The sequence below is a fragment of the Suncus etruscus genome, chromosome 2, assembly GCF_024139225.1.
Source record: "Suncus etruscus isolate mSunEtr1 chromosome 2, mSunEtr1.pri.cur, whole genome shotgun sequence".
NCBI classification, from domain to species: Eukaryota; Metazoa; Chordata; class Mammalia; order Eulipotyphla; family Soricidae; genus Suncus; species Suncus etruscus.
This window is the reverse complement of record NC_064849.1, coordinates 18211614-18228379: the sequence shown is the minus strand read 5'-3', so window position 1 is coordinate 18228379 and position 16766 is coordinate 18211614. Positions and strand designations below refer to the sequence as shown.

Genomic DNA, 16766 nt, shown 5'->3' with positions numbered 1-16766 from the left:
ACTGGTTTAAGTTTGCTTGTTTGGGTTTTTCATCTGGACGGAACCTAGGGCCTCCCTAGGTTCATGCTTTGCACATACCCCTACCTAGAGCCACACCCAGATATATTTCTGGCTTGGTACTGAATTATAGTGCTGAGTCTGTCTGCCTCTCTGCCTTCACAATACACTGCCTGAACTATTAGAATTTTTTTTAAATTATTTTTGTTTTTTAAGCCACAGCCAGCAGTGCTTATGGGGTTACTCCTGGTGGTGCTCAGTTGACCAAACCCAGGTCAACTGTGTACAAGGCAAACACCCTCCTGAGGTACTATCTCTCCAGCCCCTACTCTAGCCTTTTGATCAGAAAAACTACTATGAAACGTCTCTCTCCTCTGAAAAATGCAAAGCCCTTTCTGCTTAACAGAATGGTCAAAGGACTGGTTCAGATCCAGAAAGTTAATTTTCTTCAATTTTAATTATTAATAGTTCATTTCTTATTCTTTATAAAAATGATATTAATTCTCATTGTCTAAGAGAATTCTTCTATCTCATCATAGGTATGTCTCAACCTAAAGAGACTCCCTGCTTTAATTTTTTTTTACTGTTGCTATTTCTTAAGATATTTTATTTTGAATTGGGAAGTGATAAATAAAAGTCTTACAACTTATGGATTCATGGTGACTTCAATTCTAACAAGCACAGAGGCCATCAAAGTTTGAGCTTTCTCAGAAGGCTCAACAAAGATGTTTAATAATATTTCAATTACCCAGAAGACAAATAACCTTGAGGGAAATAAGGGGAACATGTGAAAATATGACAAAGGCCACTTCTAAGTCAAAGGTCAAATGAAAAACCATGCAGTCACAGGTAAGTGATCCACAAACAGAAAATCCCTGATTCAAGGATGTGCAATTCTGAAAATCTAACGATAGGGTTAGGAGCAAGGTGTGCTTGCATGAGGATGAACCCTGAGCACTGCCAGGGGTCATTACTGAGCACCCTACTCTTTCTCACCCACCCTCCAAGAAAATATAACTATGGTCTCATATTGTTCTGGAGTAAATTGGAATTTTTTTTTTTTGCCACTACTGGCAGCACTTAGTGGTTACTCCTGGTTCTTTGCTCAGAAATTACTCCTAGCATACTTAGGGGACCATATGAGATGCCAGGGATGGAATCCATGTCAGCCGTATACATGGCATATGCTCTACCGGTTGTGCTATTTTTGGTTTTTGTGTCACACCCGGTGGTGGTCAGGGTTACTCCTGGCTCTGCACTCAGAAATCACTCCTGGCAGGCATGGAGGATCATATGGGAAGTTGGGATTTGAACCACCATCCATCCTGGATAGGCTGCTTGCAAGGCAAACGCCCTACCACTGTGCTATATTTCCGGCCCCTGAAATATCTATTCTATGTAGGAAAACAAGTTGTCAGCATCATTGTTGCTAGAGTGGTGGCGCAAGCAGTAGGGCGTTTGCCTTTAATGCACTGACCTAGGACGAACTGCAATTTTATCCCCCGGCATCCCATCCAAGCCAGGAGTGATTTCTGAGTGTATAGCCAGAAGTAACCTCTGAGCACCACTGGGTGTGGCCCAAAAACCAAAAAAAAGTTGTCAGCATCCATTTGGTAAACCGAACTTCTTAAAGTTAACTGTAAAATATTTAATATGAAGCCAGGCCAGAAAACATGCAAAGCATTGATTGCAAGTGGGAGGCCCTGATTTCTGTGATTTCTGGTACACAGTAGTGCCCTAAGAACTACCAGAAGTGACCCCTGAGCAGAGTCAGAAGTTGCTCTTGAAAATACTGGGTATGCTCCCTACACAAACTAAAAGAAGCTTCAAGTGTAAACCTTCCTTGAGAAGGCTAACAGCAAAGAGAATTCAAATCTACTTGACATGTTCAACTAAAATCGGTGCATTTTCCCTGTGTAATACACACCTTCAGAAGGCCGCTGCAATTGGGATTTCCGATAAAACAACATGTAGGCACTTTCTTTTCCTTGAAACTGCTGTTCAATGTCCTTTTCCTCAATGGGATGAACTTTAGAGTCATTTATATCAAACCAGTGTGGGCAGGAGCCTGGATCTTTCACTCCCAGGGACTCTGAAGGAAGTGTCTTGCAACCTTGAGGATCAGGCTTCTGTGGTGTTGACTCAGGCTGGGACTCCTGGTTCTTCAGTAGACTGACAGTATTTGTATCTGAACTAAGCAGAAATGTCTGTGAATGCAGCTGTAAGAACTGCACAGAAACAAAAAGCAGAGTATAGGTTAATTAGAAATGGTTGGCTGAACATAATTTAAAGAAACCTTGAATTTCCTTGCTGTAATTAGAGCTTTATTTCTTCTTTCCTTTCTTTTTTTAGTACCACGGAATCATACTCAGGGCTGCACATGTGCCTGGCAGGCAAATGGTTGCAAAGGTACAAGCCTAGCCCAGCCTGCCCAGTCTTCCTCTCTCTACTTTGTTTTTAATTGTGGTTGGTGGTTGGTGAACCAGGAGGAAGAACACCCTTCTGGGTGGCAGCTCTATGAAAGGATAAAGGTACTGTGTCTCATGTTAAATTATATCTTCATAATTCTGTCTGTAAAAAGCATGAAACAGGCTGGGTAGAATAAATAATAAAACATTCCAGGGGGAGGGTATTGTTGCAGGGGTTGAACTCAGGACCTCACATGAACACTTCGGAAACATTTAAAAGTTACCTATGCAAAGCATAAACTATAGTTTTCTAGCAATTTCTCTTAATAATAATAAAAATAAGAGTCAGGTCAGAGCAACAGTACAGTGGGAAGGACCTTGTATTGCAGCCAACCCAGTTTTGATCATTGTCACCATATATGGTCAGCACTGCCAGGAGAGATCTTTGAGTGTAGAGCCAGGAGTAAGCCCTGAATACTGCCAGATGTACCCACCCCCCCCAAAACCAGGAATCATTTAAAGAGTGTGAACTACTCTGAGGGTCTGTTAGGCTCAAGCCCAGGCATTGCCCCACATGCCAAGTATGATGCTGGATGCAATGATGGTGCCACAACTAGGCATATGATTCTGGGAGAGGACGGCTACCTGGGAGGGGGCAGTATCAAGGTCATGGTAGCTGTAATAATTACAACCACAACAAAGACTGAGGGAAGGGAAAAAAAATAGATCGCTTTCTACACACTGGTCGGTCTGAAATCTACTTGAAGAGAAAGGAGTGGGCCTAGAGAATAAGAAGGGAGCGAGTCCTTGCCTAGGACTCAGCAAAATTGAGAGAGTCACTGCCTAAAGGACAAAAGGAAGTCTGGGGGTTATGGTGGTACAAAATTCTGCAGAGAGGGGCCAGCCTGATAGCATAGGCAGGGCATTTGCCTTGTACACAGATGACCCAGGACAGACCTGAGTTTGATCCCCGGCATCCCATTTGGTCTTCCAAGCCAGGAGCAATTTCTGAGAGCATAGCCAGCAGTAACAGCTGAGTATCACTGAGTGTGGCCCTCCCCTGAAAAAAAAATTCTGCAGGGAATTTCAGAATCCATAAGAACATGATACAAAGCCTGAGAAGAGTAACAAGCCTGCCACTCTCAGGTTCAGTAGACATGGAGAAAGTAGATGCTACACAAAGAACAGACCAACATGCTTCATTATCAAGAGCTGAAATAACAACTACATGAAACTGGATTCCTAGAAGAGAAGCAATAGGGTAGAAAAAGCAGCCAGGGCCCAGATGATACCCAACAGGTTAGGATGCATGCTTTGCATTGAGGGTCCATGGGTTCCATCCCAGCATCACTTGGTTCCTGAGCACCACTAGGAGTGACCCCTAGCATCACTGAATGTGGTCCAACCACCCTTCTCAACAAACCTGTGAAATCGAAGGGCAACAACTAAGGGTTTGAATGATATAAAAGTTGCAATCACCATGAAAATAAACACTAAGAACATCAGAGACACATTATCATTAAATTGCTAAGTAAAGATAAAAAAAGAAAAAAATCTTTGAAGCAGAGAAGACACTTGTAGGATAATACATACTTTGGGGAATGTGAAACTGTATCCCTAAACACATACACAGTTGTATAAATTAATGCTTTCTCAAACAAAGAGACTAGTTCTCATCTACAAATAATGGTGAGAGAGAGAGAGAGAGAAAGAGAGAGAAAGAGAGAAAGAGAGAGAGAGAGAGAAAGAGAGAGAGAGAGAGAGAAAGAACGAGAACGAGAGTGAACCAGCTCCATCACCAGCATAGCATAACAGCCCCCTGAAGAACCACTAGGTGTCATGCCTGAGCACAGAGCCAGGAACAGCCCCTAAGTACTGCTCCCCAATAATAACATTTTAATAGAAAACAAAGGATATAATTCAGAAGACCCTCCCCTCTCTTATTTTGATGACTTCTTGATTCCATGATAAACTACTTAACTAAATTCTGATCATTAAAGAAAAATTCAAATTTCAACATCCTTCTGGAACAGAACTTGCGTACTGGGATCACAGGACTTTCTGGCAGCTCAGCATACATTCATTACCTTCCGCAAAGGTCCAACCTGCTTCCTGAACTTCTGGTTCCAAGATACGCCTATTTTTTTCAAGATCTTGTGGCCCAGTTGATAAACAGGAATTTGATTATTCTCCTCCTTAGGAAGAAAGCAAAGTCTTCTAGAAAAATTGATGACAAATAACCCCCAGCACTCTAAGTTCAAAGGAAGTGTCAGAATCATTCTTAATTCAACAGGCAAATATGCAATTAAGTATGAACATATCTAACTGAAATGATGCTTAGTAAGCAGGAGACTGAGGGTGTTTCTCAGTGCTAGATCACTTGTCTTGCGTGTTTGAGGTCATGGGTTCAATCCCAGCACAACCACTCCTTCCAAAAGAGGGGGAACTTAAATTTCTTTGGGGTTAAAAGATGAATCAACAAGCTCAGTGTTTGCTTTTTCACACTCGAGGCTTGGGTTCAATCCCTGGTGACATACACACCCCAGAAGCAACTCCCCAAATCAGAGTTGGGAGTTGTAATCCAAACATAATTAGGTATGAAATTCTTCAAAAATGAGTGTGTGTGTGTGTGTGTGTGTGTGTGTGTGTGTGTAGTTTATGTAGAGAGAGATATGCATTCAAAAAAGAACATAGGGGCCGGGCGGTGGCGCTAAAGGTAAGGTGCCTGCCTTGCCTGCGCTAGCCTTGGACGGACCGCGGTTCGATCCCCCGGTGTCCCATATGGTCCCCCAAGCCAGGAGCAACTTCTGAGCACATAGCCAGGAGTAACCCCTGAGCATTACCGGGTGTGGCCCAAAAACCAAAAAAAAAAAAAAAAAAAAAAAAGAACATAAACTTGAAAAAAGTTCAGAGGTGAAATGTTTCATGAGTAAGGTCCAGAGGTTTGCTAAATTCCTAGTAGATAATTGAAAAAATACTTAAGTGTAAAATAGGGTTATCTTTGTCCTTCCTAAACAGTCTGAAGAATATGAGTAAGTTTAACAAGAAGATAAGATTGATTATTATGGACTGAAATGTATTTTCCAGGCCTGAAGATATCATACAGTGGCTAAGGCACTTGTCTTACATGTGGCCAACCTGGGACCCTGGAACCATACAGAATCCCCAGAATATTGCCAAGAGTGATCCTGATCATAGCCAGATGTGTCCCCGCATCCTCCCTCCCAATTAAATGTATCTAAAATCCATGGATTGAGTATGGAGTCCTGAAAACTTCAACCTTGTATTTAAAAATACATCTTGAAAAGTGGTGATTAAATTAAATCAAGCCATTAAGATGGAATCTAGTCCAACTGAATAAATGTTCTTTTAAATGTATCTTAGTGTTACTTAGCAATGGCTAGGGATTTGGTTTATTTATGTATTTTTCATTTGTGGACTGTATTCAGAGCTATTTTTTCTCCCATTTTTCTCCCATTATTATTATTATTTTGGTTTTTGGGTCATATCTGGCAGTGCTCAGGGGTTACTCCTGGCATTATGCTCAGAAATCGCTCCTGGCCAGCTCAGGAGACCATACGGATGCTGGGATTTGAACCACCATCCTTCTGTATGCAAGGCAAATGCCCAACCTCCATGCTATCTCTCCGGCCCCAAATATGTATTGCTTTTATAATCAGAATCTATAACGTTTTTAACAGACATGGAGAAGGTCCTAAAGGAAAAAGACTATAAACAGTAATAAGATTTAGCAAGTAAATTTCACTCACACACATATGCATAAACATAAACACTTTTATATATACCTCTAGTAATATTGCCTTTAAAATCATCAATGGATCATCAATCTCTTCTTCATTCAAATTCATATCTGGCTTACTTTTTTCTTCCTAAGAAGGAAAACAATAAAACATCAATATCACTAATCATTAAAAAGGCAATTAGCGACTTCTCATTGCCTGTGGAGCTCTTAACCAGAGATCTTGCATCATGAAGGTCTTTGAAACGTTGCTGCTTTCACTTGTGTCCTTGAACTGGATGAGTTCTGGGCAAGAACTAGTGTCAGTGAAATGCACTTGTTTTTATTTTACTGTTACAGTTAAAAGAACACTATTTCATATTAACGACTTGGTACCTACAATTAATGTGCATACAGATGAACTTGAATTTAGTTATCCTGTCAATCACTGTGGGATTGTAACTCAGAGTTTCCTCAACAGAATTGTCTTTCTATCCTGGCTTACCTATAGATCAAAGAATCTCCCCGTTTCTGTATCTCCACACACATTTGGAATGTGTGGTTCCCAGTGACACAACCATCCAAATATCCCCTCCTGCCCGGTTCTGGTACATGAAGGACAAAAACACTGTGTGAAATGTGGCTGGCTCTTATTCACAAATCCCTGGTCAATATCTTTATATAGAATGTACAATACCTCAACAGAAATTCAATCCATCCTTTCACCTATACATTTTTTGCCCTGCCCCTCACCTATAAATTTTAATGTCTTGTGCCCTTACAACATTCAGCAGAACAGAATAAACCCACTTTGATGATGTCTTCAGTATTCTAGTTTTCTGTATTTATATGCTTTTAATCTATTGTATTTCCCTCCATGCTTTTAAATAAAGGTTATAGTTTTTAATTGGTCAAATCTATAAATAAATGACGTTTTATTAAAAAATAACAAAAGGCAATTAGCAAAATAGGAATATCTGTACCATGGAAATATTAAGATATCACCTGAAAATTAGGATAATGAGGTAAGTACACCTACAACCACTGAATTCCAATATTTTCCCGTAAGTTCTTGTTTGATTTTGGGCAAGTCTAGTTGTGTTCGTGATCTACTCCTGGTTCCTAGCTCGTTTCCTAGCTTAGGGGTCACTCCTAATGCTGTTTAGTGGACTATATTAAATGTTGGGGATCAGGTCACCCATATGTAAAGCAAATGTTTTAAGCCCTGCCCACTTCCTCTCCAAACTACAAATTCTGATCAGGTATTTTCATTATTAAACTGTGCTGGCTGATATCCTCTGCATTGCTGACCTAAAGAAATCCATCTTTCTGGTTTGGTTTGAACATACCTTTTCATTTTCTCATCATCTAAAGTTTTACTTCTGTGAAGTTATTTAGTAATATGCCAAAATTCCACAGAGAGTATGTCTATTATATTCTTCCCATACAATTATTCAAAGAGCCTTAAGAAATATTTTAAACTTTTATTTATTAATTTATTATTTTGGTTTTGGGGCCATACTCAGGGACATTCAGAGGTTACTTCTTCTGGCTCTATGCTCAGAAATCATTACTCTTGGCAGCCTCAGGAAACCATATGGGATGCTGGGGATCGAACCCAGGTTGGCCACATGCAAGGAAAATACCCTCCATGCTATTCTATCGCACTAGACCCTAAACTTTTTTCTTTTTAATTTATTCTTTATTTTAGCACCATAATTACAAAATTGTTTATACTTTAGTTTCAGTCATAGAATGTACATCACACTTCAGTTTTCTCGCCGCCAGTATCTGTGATTCCCCTCCTATTTACCCCCTCTTTCTGTCTCTGTCCAGCCCCTAAACTTTTTTTTGTTTTTGGGTCACACCCAGAGGCACTCAGGGGTTACTCATGGATCTGCACTCAGAAATCCTGGTCTGCTCCTGGTAGGCACAGGGGACCATATAGGGTGCCAGGATTTGAGGCACTGTCCATCCTGGATCGGCTGCGTGCAAGCAAGGCAAATGCCCTACCACTGTGCTATCTCTCCAGCCCAGCCACTAAACTTTTAATGAACAATCAAAGAAGCTCTAAAAAAAGACAAGATAATGATGGACCCCCCCATGCATATTTAGTTCAGTTGCATGGTGTGTACATTTACCCATTTCTGTTAACAACTGGAGATAATCAAGGTGGTCTCAAGAGAGTATGTTCATGTAGTGTGAAATTATATAGAAATTAACATTTTAAACTACCTGTATCAACATTCAGTGTCTATAAAATTTTTCTCAAGTGAATATACAGCAGCAAAAGCTAATCTCATCAAAATGATAGGACTAGAAAAGAAAATTGCATGGGGCCGGCGAGGTGACACTAGAGGTAAGGTGTCGTCTGTCTTGCAAGTGCTAGCCAAGGAAGGACTGTGGTTCGATCCCCCAGCGTCCCATATGGTCCCCCCCAAGCCAGGGGCAATTTCTGAGCGCTTAGACAGGAGTAACTCCTGAGCATCAAACAAGAGTGGCCCAAAAACCAAAAAAAAAAAAAAAAAAAAAGAAAAGAAAAGAAAAGGAAATTGCAGAGATATTACAAGGAAATTGCAGAGATATTACCAATTTCTGTACTTACTTGAAATTGCCAATTTCCCAAATGATCAACATCTTTAATATACACATGATAATGTCCTTCATAGCAATCACCTTTGTGTATAATAACTGAGAAGAGATCATACATGTAATCTACATCATCCAGTTCACTCTGCAAGAACATACATATTGATATAATTAGATAATAGAAAGATAATTAGAGAAAAAAATGAATCTCATCTACTGAATTTATGAGGAAACATTACTGTTTATTCTTATTTAACATTGAATCAACTTTAAATTTTAAGTCTTAATATTAGAACAGACTTAATAAAATGTCACTTATCATTTATCAACACACCACATCAAGCAAGTTGTCTTTCAAACATGAAAATATATACTCCACATGATTCTAAATTTTTTGTCCTTTTTTTTTGGTTTTTGGGTCACACCCGGTGGCGCTCAGGGGTTACTTCAGGCTCGGCACTCAGAAATCACTCCTGGCAGGCTCGGGTGATCATATGGGATGCCAGGAATCAAACCAGGGTCCGTCCTGTGTTGACTGCTTGCAAAGCAAATGCCCTACCGCTGTGCTATTGTTCCAGCCTGATTCTAGTTTTATACTTTGGCAAAAATTATGTAAGTCAGTATGATAATGATATGTCTATTTTTGGTATATAACAACCACGTATCTATTTCTGAGTCCTATTACTGAGTTTACTAGAATCTTTTTTAGTAAGAAAAAGCATCTCTGTATTACACTCCTGCATAAAAGTGCTCTGAATGGGGCCGAAGAGATAGCACACCGGTGTTTGCCTTGCAAGCAGCTGACCCAGGAACTAAGGTGGTTGGTTTGAATCCCGGCGTCCCATATGGTCCCCCATGCCTGCCAGGAGCTATTTCTGAGCAGATACCTAGGAGTAACCCCTGAGCACCGCTAGGTGTGGCCTAAAAACAAAAACAAACAAACAAAAAAAGTGCTCTGTAGTTGCTGAGTTTTGTCCAACTAATATGTGAATGAACCTCAAAGAGCCATATCTAGCATACATCAATCCTCCTGACACTTTATTCTTTTGCATGCAATGGGAATTCAGGAATTATAAATACTGTTTTGTTAAGACAGGTGAGATTAAAAAATTATTTTTTGGAGGTTAAGATTAGGGTATACACTCACCCAGCAGTGCTGCCAAGGATTGAGTCCAGGCCTCTGGCAAACAAAGTTACCACTAGCCTTTTCATCTGATATCTGAAAAGTTCTTTATTGGTTATTAATCCTTTAATAACCCATTCTGCAGTGATCATGGCTCTATGATTATGATTAACCCAACAGAAACTCACACTGATTTTTGGGAAAGAATCTACTTTAGACTGCTTATTTGAAGTAGCACCAAGTATTGGAGGCTAATATGTTCTAAAAGGACAAACTTCATGCATCTGTTTTGTAACATGGGTTACATCACGTGGTAACTGGGACCAAAGCTGACCTGAAGGATCAATGGTTTGGAGACACCATGGCTAGGCTCTTTGGTACTGGAAGTAAAGGTCATAGATGCCAGGGGTCAAACTCAAGGCTTGCATATGCTATGCTCATGCTCTACAATTTGAACTACCCCTTCTGTCCCAAGAAGTGCCTTTTTTTGGGAAGGGGGTTGGGTCACACCCAGCAGTGCTCAGGAGTTATTCCTGGCTGTACACTCAGAAATCGCTTCTGGCAGGCTCAGGGGACCATGAGGGATGCCAGGATTTGAACCACCATCCTACTGCATGCAAGCAAATGCCCTACCTTTATGCTATCTCTCCGCCCCTCCACCAAGAAGCACTTTTATATGTCTGATTGATTTTTTTGTATTCAAAAAATACAAAAGATGTATACAGAGGCAAATTGAATAATGTGTGTGGAGGGGAGGGCTATTTTCAAACCAATGTGAATTCCTAAAGAAGAAACATTTGATAGTTCCTTATTTCAGCATAGGAAAATCACAGGACAAACGATTGTTAATAAAAGGGCCAGAATTTTCAGGAAGCCCGTAGGGGAAGGGTGAGTAAATTAATTTTACACCAGAAATCTTCTTATTTTACACAAAATAATAACACAGGGCAATGCTCGAGTCTCCCCAGGTAATTCGTATAATCATCATCATCATCATCAACATTAAGCTCAGTAATGAGAGTTGCTCTAGAGGAAAGGTCATCTGAGCTTAAGAACATTTATAAAATGATTATGCATACACAGAAAAATGCAACACCAGCTAATAAATGTTCTGGTTTTAACAAAAGCAACGACTTAAAGGCCAGAGCAATAGCACAGGGGGTAGGGTGTTTGCCTTGCATGTGGCCAACCTGGGTTCGATCTCTGTCATCCCATATAGTCACCAAAGTTTGCCAGGAGTAATTTCTGAGTGCACAGCCAGGATGAACTCGAGTGAAACTGGATTTGATCCCCTCAATTTTTTTTTTAAAGATTTATAATAAGAACTACAAAAATTTGCTGCTGAATGCGCTATGTATATAGGCTTATACAGTAGATGGAGTACAGAATTATTTTTCCTAATCGTTTTTTCCTTTGTCTTCAAGCAAAACAAATTCTAAAGTTTCAATGGACAATTCATGTTCCAAATTCATGTACACATCTAAAATGAACTAAAGACCCATAGCCAGGAAATGAGTTCAAGATAATTTTTCTAACATAAGATTATTTTCTAATTTTGTTCTTACGCTTTCACTTCATAGGTGAATTTTGACCCATTCCTTTTGCCCCCAGGCCACGTGTTCTTTGGGCACGTTTCTGTGTGTCACCATCAGGGAGGAGGTATAGGGATGCTTCTGCGGTTTAGCGTCTGAAGGCTGGCAGGGCACAACAAAGACCAGCAAGCAACACCTGGAGAGCCTACAACCAGCCACCCACAAGTCAGGTCAGAGAAGGTTGTGGCTGCCAACAGAAAAGAATTTCAAAAGAACACAAACAGTCCAAACCTGTTCACAAAAGGGCTTGAGATTGATCTGCAGAGGGAAGGTATAACGGCTAGTTTCCTTGTATCGCTTACACTTCACAAAATCAAAGTTGAATCTTAACAATGAAACAGTCAGAAAAGGAGGGAGCTTCCGTAATTTGGCCGACTGTCAAAAGAAAAAAAATATGAGTTTTTGAAAAGTGAAGTAAGATTAAAATACAGATTTTTACCATGAAAAGCAACTGGAGACAGTTCTTAGAGACTCTAATTTTAATTTAAAATTGAATTTCCATGGGCTCCATGCCATACTTGGTGCTATCAATCACTTCTGCTCACAACTGACAACTATAACCCAACTATTTCCTTATAGAAGCCTCCCCCTCTACTCAAGAGGGCTCAGGGGCTACTTTTGGCTGCCCATTGTCTGCTGGGCCCAGCACATATGGGACCACCAGAACTACATGAGGCCGTGCTAGGTGGCTGTGCTCTAAGACATATGGCTCCCAAATGCAAGGTTCCCAAGTCCAGTTTTAGGTTAAGAAATACCACATACAAATAAATTCATACTTGGGGAGAAAGTAAGTGAAAGGACTGTTGCGCTGGAATCTTGGGAGTTTTTAGTATAAGGGGCCAGAGATACAGGATAGGGGTTAAGGCACTAGCATTGCATCCTGCTACCTCCAATTCAAATCACTATACCACATCATATATGTTCTCCAGAATTGTTCTTGATCAGAGCTAGTAGCAGCCCTGAGCATTGCTGCGTGTCGTCGCCCTTTCTCTGAAGCCTGTATTATAAATATCTGATTAAGTTATATAATTGTAAATATGTTTCAACTCAGATTTATTTATTTATTGGTTTTGGGGCCACATTGGCAGTGCTCAAGGCTTATTCCTTACTCTATGCTCAGAAATCATCTTTGGAGGGCTTGGGGAACAAAACAAGGTACAGGGATCAAACCCATGCAGCTGTGTGCAAATGCAAATACTGCCCCATTATACTATTGCTCAACGAGAGGTCCCAGATCTTCCCGTTCATGCTAAATTCACACAACTGACTTTTCTGCCACAAAGCATGTGTGAACACTTCTGTCCTACCTTTGCTGCAGTAACCAGCCTCTCACAGGCACCACACTGGTACAAATTGTCATGCTCAAAGACTTCCTCTTCCACATACATGTTCCAAAGTGCATCTTCCAGACTGGAAATGTTTTTGACTGCTACAGTTAGATCTAAGAAATCTTCCTGAAATATAGCGGTAAATACAGGATCAAAGAGTAGTTTCACAGGGACTTGTAAACACACCATCAATTTGTCCCTGTACTAGAAATAATCAGACCCACATTTCCTAAAGCACAGTAATTAGGAAGGTATAAATCTTGGACTCAGATACTGAAATTCTCAACATTAAACAATCCTCTCCAAACCTACTAATTATTTCTCTTAAAATCAGTATATAAGGAACAAGTTTCTAAGTGTAACTATAACTAAATAACTGAATCCTATTTGCGCCAGGAAACACTTCTGAATAAAGGAGTGATATGAACACGTTTAGACTAAAACAAAAAGGGCAGGGCTGAACTTTCTAATCACATGCCACATCTACTACTATCTAATACATCTACTATTTTCAGGGCAATAAAATGCATACTGATGCTACTAAAAATTTTATTAGCTATGATGAAAGGAATTTTCTTTTCTTTTTTTTTTTTAGTTTGCTTTTTGGGCCCTACCTGGTGATGCTCAGGGGTTACTCCTGGCTCTGCACTCAGAGAAATTGCTCCTGGCAGGCTTGGGGGACCATATAGGATGCCAGGGATTGACCTGGGTCTGTCCTGAGTTGGCGACATGCAAGACAAATGTTCTACTGCTGTGCTATCGCTCTGACCCCATAAAAAGGCTTTTTTTTTTTTAATGGAAACTAAGAAGTATTTGCAAAATGGGGGGCTTTAGATCTATTATAACTCTATGTGGATCATTTAGTTCTTGTAATAAATACTATTCAATAAATCATATTAATAGCCTTTTCTTTGTGTACAATAGCATTACTTTAAGGGATTGAAGGGTATACAAAACATCAGAACTATAATTAAATTTAGGGTGGAAATCTCACATATAAAAGTAACATTTATATAGCACATAATATGTATCTGAAAGTTAACGTCTGATTTTGTTTGTTTTGGGTCACATCTGGCAGTGCTCAGGGGTTACTTCTGGCTCTACGCTCAGAAGTCGCTCCTGGCAGGTTCAGGGGATCATATAGGATGCCAGGATTTGAACCACCGACCTTCTGCATGCAAGGCAAATGCCTTACCTCCATGCTATCTCTCCGGGCCCTAATGTCTGATTTATAATATGCTTTCATATACAATGCTTTAAAATCACTTGAACCTGAAATGACCTCTCTCATATGCCAGTTACAAAGAAATAGAGCAGGGAAATACAAGTGCCCAAAGGACACAGAAACAAAGAACAGGAGAACCAATTTATTTTCAGAAGGAAGCGTGGCCCTGAGGACATGGGAGGACAGGACAGGGGAAGGGACCACACACCAATGGAGGAAAAAGTGCTCAACAGAGAAGAAGAGGAGGGCCTATAAACCAGTGTCAAAGTTATAAAAAAGCAACCCTCACAGAGGCAATGAAGTGGGGTGGGCACATTGGTGGAAGGAAGGGATTAGTGACACTGGTGAAGGGATCAGTGTTGAAACGTTGTATGCCTGGAACCCAATCACAAATAAGTTGGAAATTCACAGTGACTTAATAAAAAAATTTTAATGAAGAAGATTAAGATAAAAATGTTAATCCTCTTGCACCTCTAAGAAAATAAACAATATATTTCCAAACTATATTCTTCAAGCCCACCAGGAGTGAGAGCTAAGCAGAGAGCCAGAAGTTACTAGTTCTGAGCACCTGAGTGTGGTGGCAAAACCAGGAAGAAATAAGAAAATAATGTGTCTGTGTGGATAAATTTAAAAAAGGAATTATAAAATAATTTAGAAAATGACATTTAATGTTTTCGTCAAACAACAAATACCAAGAAGAAGTGTAACTCTTGCCAAAATAAATATTTTATGAAAGGACAAATACTTAACAATAAAATCATCTGTTTTATTAGATCTGTAGAGCAAACAGAGGTTATTATATGTACATGAACAAATTACCAATTTCTAATTTCTACCTCAATTAAGTGGGTAAACTGCATCATGAGAAATTAAAGATAGCACTAAACAGGATTTTAGTAGTTTTACATATATAATTTTTATTTTAAAAAATTCTTTTGCCACTTTGATCAGTGGAGTATGTTTTGCTTAAAGAAATCAGATGTAATATTTAAATCTAAGCATACATTTACAAATGAACTTTCAAATGGACATTAATAAATCAATCCAGTCCTTACTTATATGTTTGTTCATTTAAATATTCTTTTTTGTTGTTCTTGTTTTGTTTTGTGTTTTAGATAACACCCGGCAGTGCTCAGGGATTTCTCCTGGCTCTACACTCAGAAATCGCTCCTGGCAGGCTCAGGGGACCATATGGGATGCCGGGATTCGAACCACCATCCTTCTGCATGCAAGGCAAATGCCCTACTGCCATGCTATCTCTCCAGCCCCTCATGTAAATATTCTTGAGCAATCCCTTTTCCTAATTTGTTTTATACTATTCCTATCACTAATCTCATTATGAAAATTTAAGAGCAGTGATGTGATAGGAATATCATTATTCCTTTCTTGACTTCCAACACAGGCAATAAAACATCCCTCTAATCTAGTTTCTAAAAGAGTATAAAGGGGGCCGGAGAGATAGCATGGAGGTGGGGCGTTTGCCTTTCATGCAGAAGAACGGTGGTTCGAATTCCAGCATCCAATATGGTCCCCTGTGCCTACCAGGGGTAATTTTTGAGCATAGATAGAGCCAGGAGGAACCCCTGAGCACTGCCGGGTGTGACCCGAAAACCAAAATAAATGATAAATAAATAAATAAAAATAAAAGAATATAAGGTTGCAATGTGTGTGATATTTGGTGCTACACTCAGTGGTGTTTAGGGGTTTCCTGGCAGTGTTGAGGAAACCATATGGAGTGCTGTTGATTAAAGTGGGGTGGCCAAGTGCAAGACACGCATCTTAATCCTTGTTCCATCTCTGTTCCCTAAAGTTACATTTTAAGAGACTTGCATCTCTGATTACCAAAGAGAAACATAAATTATAAATTAATGCCTGAAGTACAGCCAACATAAAGTGAGAACTGTGATAATGGTATTGATAAGAATCCTCATGAGTTAGTGCAAATCAAAGATTTAATGGTACAGACTGGGATTGTAGCTGACATATGAATATTGCAAAATCAAGCTGGCATATTCACCTGCTTTTCACTGACGTTCTGACATTCTTTACAAACAATCTGGTTAACAATGGTGCCATGATACAGACGATTAATGAGGTCGTGGCCAGAGGTCCCAACTAAAGATGTCTCCAAAGCACTGAAGAGAATTCGATTCAGCTCCTGCACATCGTGTTGCCTCATTTCCTATAAAACAATTGGCCTGTACATGAAACTGGGTCTTCAAACTTTTTAAAACAGAACATGAAGCAGGCAGGCAGGAAGTTAGGGGTGTCTCAGAAACTCTGACTGACCTTTCTACAGGCCTACAACTGATCTCTGGAATACAAAGAAAAAGGTTTGCATCACTTTGTGAAAAATAAAATCAGCATCTTAGTGGAAGCTTAGAACCCAAATCAAAAGGGATCCATCAACCAAAGGCAGGACTGAGAGGTTGAAGCAATAGCACAGCAACAAGGTGTTCTCCTTGCACGTGGCAGATCTGGGTTCAATTTCTGACATCCTGTATGGCCCCTGAGCCTGCCAGGAGCAATTTCTGAGCGCAGAGCCAGGAATAACCCCTGAGCACCATCGGGGGTGACCCTTCCCCCCCCCAAAAAAGAAAGAACTAAAAGCCAATGCATCTGATCCATTAGGAGTATTGTCTGACTAAAAATAATATGCTGGGATGTGTATAATAAATCTTGAAAACTCTATAAATAGGAGTTTTGGGAGTGCCTAGGGACTGTTCCTACAGCACTCAGGGCCCAGGGGTCACTCATAGTGATAC

General features: G+C 40.0%; 1 protein-coding gene across 1 annotated transcript in view; it reads right to left on the bottom strand.

Annotated features, from left to right (window-relative positions):
* USP40 (ubiquitin specific peptidase 40) overlaps window positions 1-16766 on the bottom strand; it is a 72667-nt gene that overhangs the window by 47065 nt on the left and 8836 nt on the right. Inside the window, exons 5-11 of the mRNA XM_049769354.1 lie at window positions 16019-16183; window positions 12756-12902; window positions 11680-11823; window positions 8750-8878; window positions 6212-6295; window positions 4493-4600; window positions 1925-2225 (exon numbers count right to left, since the gene is read on the bottom strand). Coding sequence (XP_049625311.1) covers window positions 1925-2225; window positions 4493-4600; window positions 6212-6295; window positions 8750-8878; window positions 11680-11823; window positions 12756-12902; window positions 16019-16183 — 1078 coding nt within the window. The remainder of the gene's footprint in view (window positions 1-1924; window positions 2226-4492; window positions 4601-6211; window positions 6296-8749; window positions 8879-11679; window positions 11824-12755; window positions 12903-16018; window positions 16184-16766) is intronic.